The 12,463-nt window shown below is 37.6% G+C and overlaps 1 protein-coding gene across 1 annotated transcript in view; it reads left to right on the top strand.

Moving 5' to 3' along the window:
* RNF13 (ring finger protein 13) overlaps nucleotides 1-12,463 on the top strand; it is a 47,408-nt gene that overhangs the window by 18,160 nt on the left and 16,785 nt on the right. Inside the window, exons 5-8 of the mRNA XM_010584893.1 lie at nucleotides 2,027-2,114; nucleotides 4,529-4,619; nucleotides 5,986-6,091; nucleotides 11,891-11,984. Coding sequence (XP_010583195.1) covers nucleotides 2,027-2,114; nucleotides 4,529-4,619; nucleotides 5,986-6,091; nucleotides 11,891-11,984 — 379 coding nt within the window. The remainder of the gene's footprint in view (nucleotides 1-2,026; nucleotides 2,115-4,528; nucleotides 4,620-5,985; nucleotides 6,092-11,890; nucleotides 11,985-12,463) is intronic.

Raw genomic sequence — 12,463 nt, forward strand, 5'->3', positions numbered from 1 at the left:
GCTAGATGGTGTCGTTAAGCCTGTGCTTGTTCATGGTAGCTTGTGCAGAAGGAGCCCGGCTGTGATTGTTGTGTTCGTGTCACTCTTTACTCGAGTAACCCTGTGTCAGCTGAATATCCTGTAAGCATATTTATGTATGGTTTTACACAAACACTATAATTTTATGATCAAATAATTAAACTAAGAGTCTATATTATATGTAAGTGGCAGAAGTGTGTAGGGAATGAAAACATTTCCTTAACTAATATAAATTATTTACTACCGGTCCTGAAAGACATATTTCAATGTATAATGGACAGTTAATAAACACTTTGGGACATGATGTTAAAGAAATAAAACAAGCAAACAAAACAATTAATACTACATAGGAACTGTCACTGATTACCATAGCACAGTTATGTGGATATGAAGATTAAGAACCTGTGATAACCAGGGAGCTTTAAAGCTCCGATCGCCCAATGAACTTCTGTATTCCTTTCTTCAGTTTCAACACTTGGTGATTTGTGATGTATGTTGTCTATGATGACTCTATTACTGACTGCCATTCTGTGTCACAAGCTCAGATATGTAGATGTTCAGTGCTTTTAATCCCTTCCTTGTCTTACTTTTGACGGTTTTATTTAAAATTCATAGGCTTTTTTCTTTTTTGCCTATTTTTGCTGTTGTGCAGCATGCAAGAAGGCTTCATATTTCAAGCTTAACCTAGAGAACCTTTTTTTAGAAAAATCAGTGGAAGTTTTCCAGCTTTACAACTCATGTTCCTCATTACTGTTTGTCTCTTAAGAAGAGAAATGGGGAGTGTGTGGGTATATGTATGTGTGTGTATGTGTATATATACACGTATATTTTCCCCTCTCCTAACTTTGAGGGTAGAGGTCTTGAAGAAGAGCACCGGTATTTCCCCTAGGTTTTTCAGATCTGGTGCTGATAGTCTGCTGTAAAAGAGAAATGGTGGTGATTTCATGGTGAATTAGTGAGGGACAGGGTTCCATAAGGTTTGTTTGTATGTATGTTTGTTCGCAAGGATGGTGCTATAGTTGGTATTTGTTGACTGATTAATAAAGCTGTCGTGATGCCATAATATCCAAATGCTGCAACTGTTTTCCAGTTTCAAAGGTATTTAAAGCTGTGATCTCTTTTTCGGTTGTACTTAATGGTTGGTTGTTTGCCCGTTACATAAATATGTATTTGCATTACAGTCTTCTTAAATACATGCATCTAAGTGGAAATAAAAGCTATCATCATGTCCCATACTAGCTCAGCTCAGAGCAAGTCTATCCAGCTATAGCCAAGCTTATTATGTAGTTTTAACCAGGAGTTGAATACAGGTTGAAACCCAAATGTTCCTCAAGGTTCTGTAGTGCTTTTTTGCATCTTGTGATGAGTTTTTGTACTGTTGTGGATGCATTGGAAGCAATATCAAAGATGAATAGTTGTAGCTTAGTTATGTTTACATTAGTGAAGGTCACTGCAGCAAGTGCCATTTATGTGAACCTTAGACTTTGCTTGTATTGACAAAAAAGTCATTATATATCAGAAAGGTAACTGGTACACAATACATTTATAGTTTTGTACTTTTCCATAAGAAAGCTACTGATACTTGAGCTGTCAAGTAAGGTATTTCCACATCTCTAAAGACACAGAAAAGATAGTACTGATGTAACATCGTAAGCTATCAAGTGGTAATTTCTAGTTTACCAAAGTAAGTTAGTGCCTTTATTTTCAATTATGATTAAATATTTTTTATACACCCATCAAAATTTTTAATCCTGTTTTTAATATATGTAAAACCTGTTTGTCTGCAGACAATATTAAATTATTTTTCTGGAAAAATAACATAATTACATGAGTGTAAGAGTAATTGTATGATTTTATTTTGAAAGGTGACACTTGTTTTATAAGTGCAAATGTTGTTGTGCTAATATCTATTAACTTCCTGAAAGTGTACCTTGTCTTAGAGAGGACAGACAGGTTAGTGTATTTTGAAGAAGTAGTCTTTCTAATAAGTATTTTGTATGGCTTGCAGGTTTTAAATGCACAGAGAGCTGGATACAAGGCAGCTATAGTTCACAATGTTGATTCTGATGACCTCATAAGCATGGGATCCAACGACAGTAAGTACAGGTATCACTTCTTCTCTCCTGTTTGAAAATCATTTCACCCACTAAAGTGTACAGTATTAAAATCAGTATAAAGTATTATGATGGACTCTCACATAGAAAATCCCAAACAAAAAACTCCCACCAAAACAAAACAAAAAACACCAAAGAAATCAAAACAACAAAAAAACCCACCACCACCAAAAAAACCCAGAAGAAACCCCACCCCAACCAGAAATCCTCCTGCTTTTAACATTTTAAAATGGGAGATTGTCGTGGTTTAACCCCAGCCAGCAACTAAGCACCATGCAGCCGCTCACTCACTCCCCCCCCATGCAGTGGGATGGGGGAGAAAATCAGGAAAAGAAGTAAAACTCCTGGGTTGAGATAAGAACGATTTAATAGAACAGAAAAGAAGAGACTAATAATGATAATGATAACACTAATAAAATGACAACAGTAGTAATAAAAGGATTGAAATGTACAAATGATGCACAGGGCAATTGCTCACCACCCGCCAACCGACACCCAGCCAGTCCCCAAGCGGCGAATCCCTGCCCCCCCCACTTCCCAGTTCCTAAACTAGATGGGACGTCACATGGCATGGAATACACTGTTGGCCAGTTTGGGTCAGGTGCCCTGGCTGGGCATGAGAAGCTGAAAAATCCTTGACTGTAGTCTAAACACTACTGAGCAACAACTGAAAAAATCAGTGTTATCAACATTCTTCACATACTGAACTCAAAACATAGCACTGTACCAGCTACTAGGAAGACAGCTAACTACATCCCAGCTGAAACCAGGACAGAGGTGTTCATGTAAGAACATACATGTATCCTTGTGTATTATTTGTGGCATTAGGTTTGTAAGTTCTCTCAGTGTTTCTTTTGTTTTTCCTTTAAATTTTGGTTCAATTGTTCTGGGTTAGATGGTTAAATTTATGAGATAGAGTTACATGACTGATGAGGAAAATAGCTGATGTGTTGTTAATTAAGTAGAAATATAGGAAAAGTAAAAAAACCTACTCTTTTTGGAAGGAAATCAAACTTTAAAATATGACTTTTTAGTATTTGTTAGTGGTTCTGTTTTGTTGTTGCACTGTTGTGTACATTTTTCTGTTCCTTTGGACAAATGGATTCTAATTTCATATGAATACGTACTATATATACATATTTTCAGTTTTTCAGTTGGAAAAAGAATGTTTAGAGACCAGTGCACCATTTTCTGATTGAGTCTGATGCTAGCTTTTCCAATTTTAACCTTTCGTGGGGTCAATATGTTCAGAACATCTTGTAATCTAGTCATAATGTTGGGTTTGTTTTATGGTATGTTTTTTTGTCTATAGTGCTGTTATGACTTCCTTTGTAAAATTTCTTTATTTTGTTCAGTTTTTGAGCTTGCTCAATATGGAACAAGAACATAAATGAGAACAAAAAAAGTCCTCCCAAGTGGAAACACCATTGAGTAAACTAGGAAATGAACTTTCAACAAACTAAATGGCCTCTGAGTAGCCCAGAAAGCTATGTGAAAGTGGTTTTAATGAATCGCCAACCTGTGTGAATCTTATTTTCAGGTTTCACTGAGAAATCAAAATGTAGAACAAGTTCACAACAAATGCAGACTTGCATAGTGTGAGGTGACATTAAGCCTTGTATGCTTTTGTCTTGGGGAACCTGAATGCTTTCATATTGACTAAACTCAGGATACTTTGACCCTTTAATGTGAAGTGTAAGTCAGAGGTGCAAATCAATATAAAATGAAGCCAAGAAGAAGGTTTTCTAGAATATGGGATTTATCTTTCAATAATTTTTCATTTGTGCTGCATCTTCTAAGCTTATTATTGCCTTCAGTAGTGAGCAGAGAAGGGGGAGACAGTTCCATCAAGTTTCTTGAGACTGAAATAAAGATGTGGGATTTACTTTGTCTCTTTCTTCTTTTTGACCTTTTCTAGCCACAGCTCTTTCCAGGGTGTTCATTTATGTTTAGGGTGAAAAAGAGGGAGGAAAGATTAATTAAAATTTACAGTACAAGTTCACCAAATCATATAAGTTGCCAGAAATTCTGGAAATCAATGGAGCTGTGTGACTTTATCAAGTCTCTGAGTAAGAATGATATTCTGGTTAAACTTATTCTGATGATGCCTCTTTGTTTGTCAAAATATTTTGGGTTTATGCTCCCTTTAAATATTCCATTAAGAATTTTGATTTCTGTACCTGCAATCAAGTCCTTAGATATTCAGTAGGAAAAATAATACCACTTCTTAATATGTTGTAAAGGGCGTAGCATGCATGTGTGTCAGTCTATATGTCATTATGTTTAAATATGTCTTCATGTTTTGATATTCTCATAATGTTCAAGTCTTATGTCTTACGAATGCCCATAGAGTGTCTGCATAGTAATAGTTTTATTTTCCTGCTCTTTTTATACAGTTGAGGTTTTAAAGAAGATTGACATTCCTTCTGTCTTTATTGGTGAGACATCAGCTAATTCTCTTAAAGAAGAGTTTACTTATGAAAAGGGGTAAGTTACCATCTATGCAGCTGTGTTATTCCTTGCATCAAGTCGTTGCCTCTTTTTAATATTTACAGATTTAAGGTAGGATGTTGTGATGACAGAGGCTATAGGTATTCCAGGTGAAACCTTGTGCCCAAGAGCAATGGGCAGAAAGCATTTTAAAAATTAATATAAATTGCCTTCCTGCAAGAGGGTTACGGTATATTTATCAAATGTTACTCCTTTAATTTTCATACAGTGTTAAACGTATGAGTTTAGCTAATGATCTGGGAATCACAGAAGTGTTTGTGAGAGTATGCGTATTTCAGGTATAAGGATGGGTTCTTTTTACAATATATGTCAGTTCTCATTGAAGTCAGATGCTGGTCTTTAACAAAAATAATTAATCCTTTATTGATAGTTCTAGAACAAGTCAGAGAACTTCCTGTGCTAGGTGAATCTGCAGGATGCATTTAAGATGATTCTGACAGGATACATGATTAGGTTTGCACTGCTTCTGTTCCGCATTTAAGTTTAAAACTTTAAAAACAAAAGCATTGCAAGGACAAGATAGTTAAAATACATACCTTGAATAGGATGGAAAAGGAGGTGTGTTACCTATTACTAGCCTAATGATCTTGCTTCTTCAGGTCTCTCTGACGTCCTTTCACTAAATTAAACAAGAACAAGATTGTGTCATTCTTAAGCAGTCACCTTGCTGATGAAATTACTTGATAAGTCAAGTGTGACTCCACATGAGTAGTGGTTATAGAACTAATAATGTTTTTCTACATTGTGCCTTCTCAGGTGTTTCTGACTGCTTGTGCCAACAGAATAATAGTGCAATTTTACTTCCTTAAGTATCAATAAATACTAATATTCAGATATCCAGTTGCCAGCATCCATATCAGGTTCTCTAGGAAGATTTTTGGTTGTTGTACTGTAATTTATTGATTCTGTAGAGGACAAAGGGTGCACTTTACCATGCTTCATGATTTGAAACTAAACCTCCCGTATAATCCAAAATGCTTTAGTAAATAAGAATGATTTTGCACTATCTTTGATTGTCATGTTATATTTTTCTCATTCTGCTATCAAAGCAGCTATGACATTGTTTTCCTGGTTGCTTTAGATTTATTTATGATTTAAGTCAGTAAGTAGTTTTAACTCCAGAAATGTTCTAAGAAACATTGTTTTATCCTTTTATTTAATTGACTTCATGTTATGTGGATATCAGCTGAATTTTCTATGTTGCTGTGCACAGGTAGATATTCCTTTAGTGCGTCTAGTGATGACCTTTTTTTTAATGGGTTTTTTTTATTGTATTTATTCTTTAATTCATTGTTCATTAAATTCGAACCTATTAGAAAGTGTTATCTTTTTCTCCCCACAGTGGCCATGTTGTGTTAATCCCAGAGTTCAGTCTTCCTTTGGAGTACTACTTAATCCCTTTCTTAATAATAGTAGGGATCTGTCTTATTCTCATCGTCATATTTATGGTAAGTTCCTTCTTTTAATAAGATTTTTTTTCTTTCAAACAAATCATCACAGAACTGTCACTTACTGAAGTTAAATGAAGGGGTATTGTAAAGGAACAGCGAAAGCTTTGTGTACTGTACATATCTATACCATGCTTACCTGTAATCCTTTATTTTCTCAGTACAATACACAGGTGCAGAATTTTGGCAAAGGGATATCAGGAGCCCTTAGGATGTTCTGTCTGGCATATAACTACTTAGAAAGAATTGTCCCCACTGCTACTCTTCTACCACACAAGCACTTTCTTTGTTGCCCCATAAAGAATGACCTGTCCTTGTGCTCTCAAACACTGAGAGTATGTCCCACCTCACCAAACTTGTGCTACTTAATAAACATTAGTTCCACTGTTCCACAGTGCATGTCTCGCCTTTTTTTACTGCAGGTATAGTAATCAGTCAGCAAGGTCAGAACCTGTTACAGCATATAGCATATATCTTAGAGCATATACATTACCTATAGAGGTTCTCAGTTGGGCATGTCTCCTATAAAGGTAAAATAGTATAGCTATATATTATTTCAGAATACTGACATCACACTTTTTGGAGTCTCTGCTGGTCTCTGACCAATATATTATTTTACCTTTTGTTAAAAATCAAGTAATGCATCAACTGTTCTATAACATTTTCTTAAAATAGTTCTTTCTGTGTTAGTGGTTTTTGCACTGCAAGTTATGTATTTCATAACACTTTAGTGTGAAGTGGGCTTTAGCATAAATCCTGGGCATGCTTGGCACAATCCAAATTGCAGCAGCTGTCTGAAAACAAAGCAGAAGCGATCAACTTGAGGTGATGTAAAATTCAACAATGCTTTGTCTGACTTTATGGTGATAACCTTGATCATAGAGGACTTTGTTTCAGTTAATTAGGTGAATGTATATCCTTATCTTTGTATCCTGAAGGTCAGCAGTTTGAGGTAAGGAGAGATGGTATTTCTAAAGGAGAGTGGTCACCAGGGATAATATTCTGTGAACATCTGTTGTTCTGACACCATCAGTATTCCAACTTGAGTTTCACTAATAATCTGCTTATAGTGCATCTAAGTTGAAAATTCAAGCAAAATATTGGTTATCTAAGAAATGGAATGAAGAAGGCTATGAAAGTAGTATCATTTTGAAAGTCATAAGTACTGGCTTTGCACCCTGTCAAAATATGGTGTGAAGCACTGATCCGTCATTTTTTAGAAAGATACTAATTGGTGAATGAAGAGAAAGGCAATAAGAAGAGTTAGGGGGTCTCTTTTATTAAAAGAGTGATTTAGAAGGTTACTGGTTGTCATGGTTTAACCCCAGCCAGCAACTAAGCACCATGCAGCTGCTCACTCACTCCCCCTGCCCTGACTGGGATGCAGGAAAGAATCGGGGCGGGGGGTGGGGGGGGAAGTAAAACTTGTGGGTTGAGAGAAGAACAGTTTAATAGAACAGAAAAGAAGAAACTAATAATGGTAACACTAATAAAATGACAATAGTAATAATAAAAGGATTGGAATATACAAGTGATGCACAATGTGATTGCTCACCACTCGCTGACCGATGCCCAGTTAGTCCACGAGCAGCAATTCCCCCAACCCCACTCCCCCCAGTTTATATATTAGACATGATGTCACGTGGTATGGAATATCCTTTGGGTCAGCTGCCCTGGCTGTGTCGCCTCCCAACTTCTTGTTCCCCTCCAGCCTTCTTGCTGGCTTGGCATGAGATGCTGAAAAATCCTTGACTTAATACAAACACTACTTAGCCACAACTGAAACCATCAGTATGTTCTCAAGATTCTTCTCATACTGAACGCAAAACATAGCACTATACCAGCTACTAGGAAGACAATTAACTGTATCCCAGCCAAAACTAGGACACTGTTGAGGAGGAGACTAATGAAGGAGGGGGGACATACGAAAACTGTAATCATGAGTGTGAGCTTGACTTTTATCACGACCACTACTATGGAAATCTGGCAACAAAAGAGGTGGTTTTTACTCTCAGGATATTTCTTCGTATCTTGCTTCAGAGTTTTTCACCAGTTCAGCTGCTTTTGGTTTTAGATGATTTTAAGTTAGTTGCAAAAATTTATCATGGACTTCAGTGCTGTCATCTTCAGGTCAAGAAATGAACTAAATTACAGACCAATTTGCACAATCACTTTAGCAAGGAACTGGAGTTATGTAACAAACACAAGGCTAATCCCACTGAAAGGCCATCTCATCTCTCTTTAGGGTTGCAGATGTTTCCCTCACTGTGAAAACAGCAGTTTTCTGCACCAAAGAGGCATTACAAATGTTACAGGAGTGAGCTAAACAAATTTGTAAAGTGTTTGTCTTTAGGGCATAAGTGAGTTTTCTCAGCAGCAGCCATAGAATCACAGAGTGGGTTGGGTCAGAAGGGACCTTTTAAAAATCATCTTGTCCGCTCCCTCGCTGCCATCAGCAGGGACATCTTTCACTAGACCAGGTTGCTGAAAGCCCTGTCCAACCTGACCTTGAACACTTCCAATAATGAGGCATCCACAACTTCACTTGGCAACCTGTTCCATTGTCTCGCTACCAGCATCATAAAAACTTTCTTCATTATATCCAATCTAAATATACTGTCTTTCGTAGATACTGATTCTTTTAAATTTGCCTTTTAAGAGCTGGATCTTTTTGTATCAGCATGATGATGCTCTGAATTAAAACAATTTTTTACTTAATATGTGAATTTGAGAGTTCCAGACTCCAAATAAAATATATAGGGAAGAATCATCTGTACAATCCAAAAGGAATAAACAGATGCTAGGCAGGATTAGCTGTGAGGAGGGGAAATAAACATTTGGTGAGGAAAACTTCAGGCATTTAAATTCACCTCCAATTTCCTTGCTTATGCACTGGGAGGAAATGTAAAAAAGGGCATGTCTGTAAACTATGATTAAGAGTTTATTTTTCCAAATATGTCCCATTTATAAAAGCAAAGTCTTTGGGAGACCTGAATTTCGCTTCTGTTAGTGTCAATAGGTAGTCAGTGCTAAAATGAATGGTTCTTTCCATGTCATTGAGTTGTAGAGGAAAACCAGACAGGAACCAGGAGGAAGTTCTATTGTATGTCTGCAAGTTGGGGTTACCTATACTATGTATTTGGACAGATGTTTGGAGGGTTTAGAAAAGAGGTTACATAATGTTGGAAATGCCAAAATCCATCTACACAGCTCATGTTAAACTGTGAGAGGGAAAAAAAAGCGGAGAGGTATTTGAAAGCATTTTCTGGAGTGTAGTACAGGTTTCAAGGGGGAACAGGATAAGATCAGGCTCGCTAAAACTATGGGGAGGCATGACAATGTTGGATGGATGGTGTGCTGGTGAGGGCTTTCACTCTGCTCCATGACATACCGAGTACACCAGGGCATGTCTGAAATGTGTTTATGCTAACATAGGCAGTGTGACAAATAAACAAAAGGAACTAGAAGCTTTAGCTCAGTCCCAGAGCTACATCATCATTGGCATAAGTGAGACTTAGTGGGAAGAGTCCTGTGATTGGAGTGTTGTGATGGATGATTACAGGCTTTTTGGGTGAGATAGGCAAGACAGGCGAGACGGAGGGGTAGCACTGCCTGTAAAGGAGGGGTTGGACTGTACAGTGCTTGCAGTTGGGGATGAAATGGCTGAGAGCCTCTGGGTAAGGATTAGAGGAAAAGCTAATAAAGTGGATGTTGTTGTCTTTTTTTAACACCAGTGATGGGCCCTGGGACCCCCAGAGCCCTGGGCTGATGGACCGTGACTGGGGAAGTGATAAGGTCCCAGGTGACTTTGAACTTGTACAGGATTTGCTGCTGCAACTGAATGCACATAAGTCTGTAGGGCCCGATGGGGTTCATCCCAGGGTACTGAAGGAGATGGCTGATGTTACTGTGAGACCTCTCTCGGTTATTTGTCAACAATCTTGGGGAATTTGGAGCGGTTCCCATTGACTGGAAGCTAGCAAATGTTATTTGCCCTTTTTTCAAGAAGATGAAAAAGGAAGACCCTGGTAATTATAGGCTTGTCAGTCTCACTTCATTGCCTGGTAAAATTATGGAGAAAATTATTCTGGGAGTTCCTGAGAAGCTCTTGAAAGATGATGTGGTCATCAGTCAAAGCTGTCATGGGTTCATGAAGGGAAATTCAGTCCTTACTAACTTAATATCCTTTTATAACAAGGTTACCCACCTAGTGGATGAAGGGAAGGCAGTAGATGTGTGAGGTTGTGGGTCTTTGGGTTTCTTTGTTTTTGAGTTATGTTTTGTTTTGGTTTGAGGTTTTTTGTTGTTTTTTTGTTTGTTTGTGTTTTTAAGCAAAGCTTTTGATACTGGCTTTTACAGTATCCTTCTGGACAAAATGTCCACTATAGAGCTAGACACGTACACAATAAATGGGTGAACAATTGGCTGAAGGATTAGGCTCAGAGTTGTAGTAAATGGGGTAACATCTGGCTGGCAGCCAGTCATTAGTGGTGTTCACCAGGATTCAACTTCACGACCAGTTCTTTTCAATGTTTCTATCAGTGACCTGGACACAGGAGTTGAGTACACACTAAGTAACTTTGCCAGTGGTACTAACTTAGGAGACGTTGTTTCCCTTGAGCGTAGAGAGGCCTTAAGAGAGAGATCTTGATAGGTGAGAGCACTGGACAATTAATTGGTGTGGTGAACTTGATCCCAGGGAGGTTCCAGGTTGGATTTGGTCTTAATTAATTTGTGGTTTTGGCCCTGCTTCTTCCAGGAAATCTTGTCTTTAACGAAGAAATGAATGTGGGACTCTGATTGTGACCAAGTATCTGAATTACAGCAGAAAATCTGCAGTTTATGCATACAGCTTGTAGTTTAGCTGGGGTAGAAAGAGTCTGAACTAACAGTTTAGATCCAAATATGCTTAAAAATTGAGGCCAGGTGTGATGCAGGATAAATAAATTTTATTTCGTCAAAACCAATTACAGTTTCAAATGGTCCTATTAATATTTGTCCATAATATACATACATTCATACTTTTAAAAAAATAATCTGAAGTATATCAGTGCCTTTCAGGGATTCCTAAAGTGAGAGATATTAATGCTGTTTTAATATTGTCTCAATGTTTACCTTATCCACAGTGTAGGTAGGTATAGAGCACCTCTGCAAATTTCAAAAAACTTGTTAGTGTGTATACTTTGGTTGAGCCCTTGTTTGTTTGTCTGTCATCGTATTTGAAAAGAATGTTCTATCACAGGTGCTAGAATTAGAAACTGAATGGAAATAGCATTAGGGACTATTAAGAAAATGAAAACAGAATCTTGAAGACAGCAAGTTACTAGGGCTTGAAGTAACCCCTTTACTCCTCCCCAAACTACATCCAGATACTATGAAAACAGTTCTGATGAACATGGGAATAATCCTGGAAAAGAGCTGTAATGATCTAAAACTGCAAGCAAAAATCAGTCAAACTTGATGAGTTGTGTTTTTGCTCTGAAGTGTGCCATCCTACTGTGCATGGGCCTCAGTAGAGGATTGCAGCAATGGCCATTATTTTATATAGTATGGACAGTATGGTTTTTTCTCTTTCCTTTCTAAAAAAGCTTGTGTATTTTCAGTTTCAAGTGTGATCATCCAGAACATCCTTTAGACTTGTGTGGCTTCATCCTTGAGTCCAGGCAAAGGAAGAGGCGATTCAGTTTGAGCTGGGGGTTCCCTTTTGACTAACTTACTATGAAGACTCATAAATCAAAACTTTTATTGCTCTTTTATTGTTTTAACTTACTGTTCACATTGTCTTATGTTTGTTTCCAGATCACAAAATTCGTGCAAGACAGACACAGAGCAAGAAGGAATCGGCTTAGGAAGGATCAGCTTAAGAAACTTCCTGTACATAAATTTAAGAAAGGCAAGTAGATCATTCTTTGTTGAACTAATTAGACCCCATTGTTTTTAACACCAAAAGACCTCTAAATTGAGACTGTTTTTAGTTTTGGAGATAATTTTGGGTGCTTTTGAAATAGATAGTAGAGTTTGGAGTGAAAGCACACAAAAAGTTTGACTTGACCCTGTTCTCACTGAAATAGAGGAGTTCTAACATTTCTTTAATGGAAGCAGAACAGACGCCATATGCAGACTGTGGCTGAGAATTAAAATGTTACTTAATAAACCACAAAATCAGTACAGAAATTCCGCAAAACTGCCTTTGTTGTGCTGTCATTAACAGTGACTGCAGCAGTCAGTCACTGTGATGCATTATTTCCATTATTTGGGAGTCCCACCTGGAGTACTGCATCCAGCTGGGAGTCCTCAGTACAAGGTAGACATGGACCTGCTGGAGTAGGTCCAGAGGAGGCCACGAAGATGATCCGAGGGCTGGAACACCTC

Source organism: Haliaeetus leucocephalus, unplaced genomic scaffold (genome assembly GCF_000737465.1).
Source record: "Haliaeetus leucocephalus isolate CR32 unplaced genomic scaffold, Haliaeetus_leucocephalus-4.0 Scaffold1014, whole genome shotgun sequence".
In the NCBI taxonomy this organism is placed as follows: domain Eukaryota; kingdom Metazoa; phylum Chordata; class Aves; order Accipitriformes; family Accipitridae; genus Haliaeetus; species Haliaeetus leucocephalus.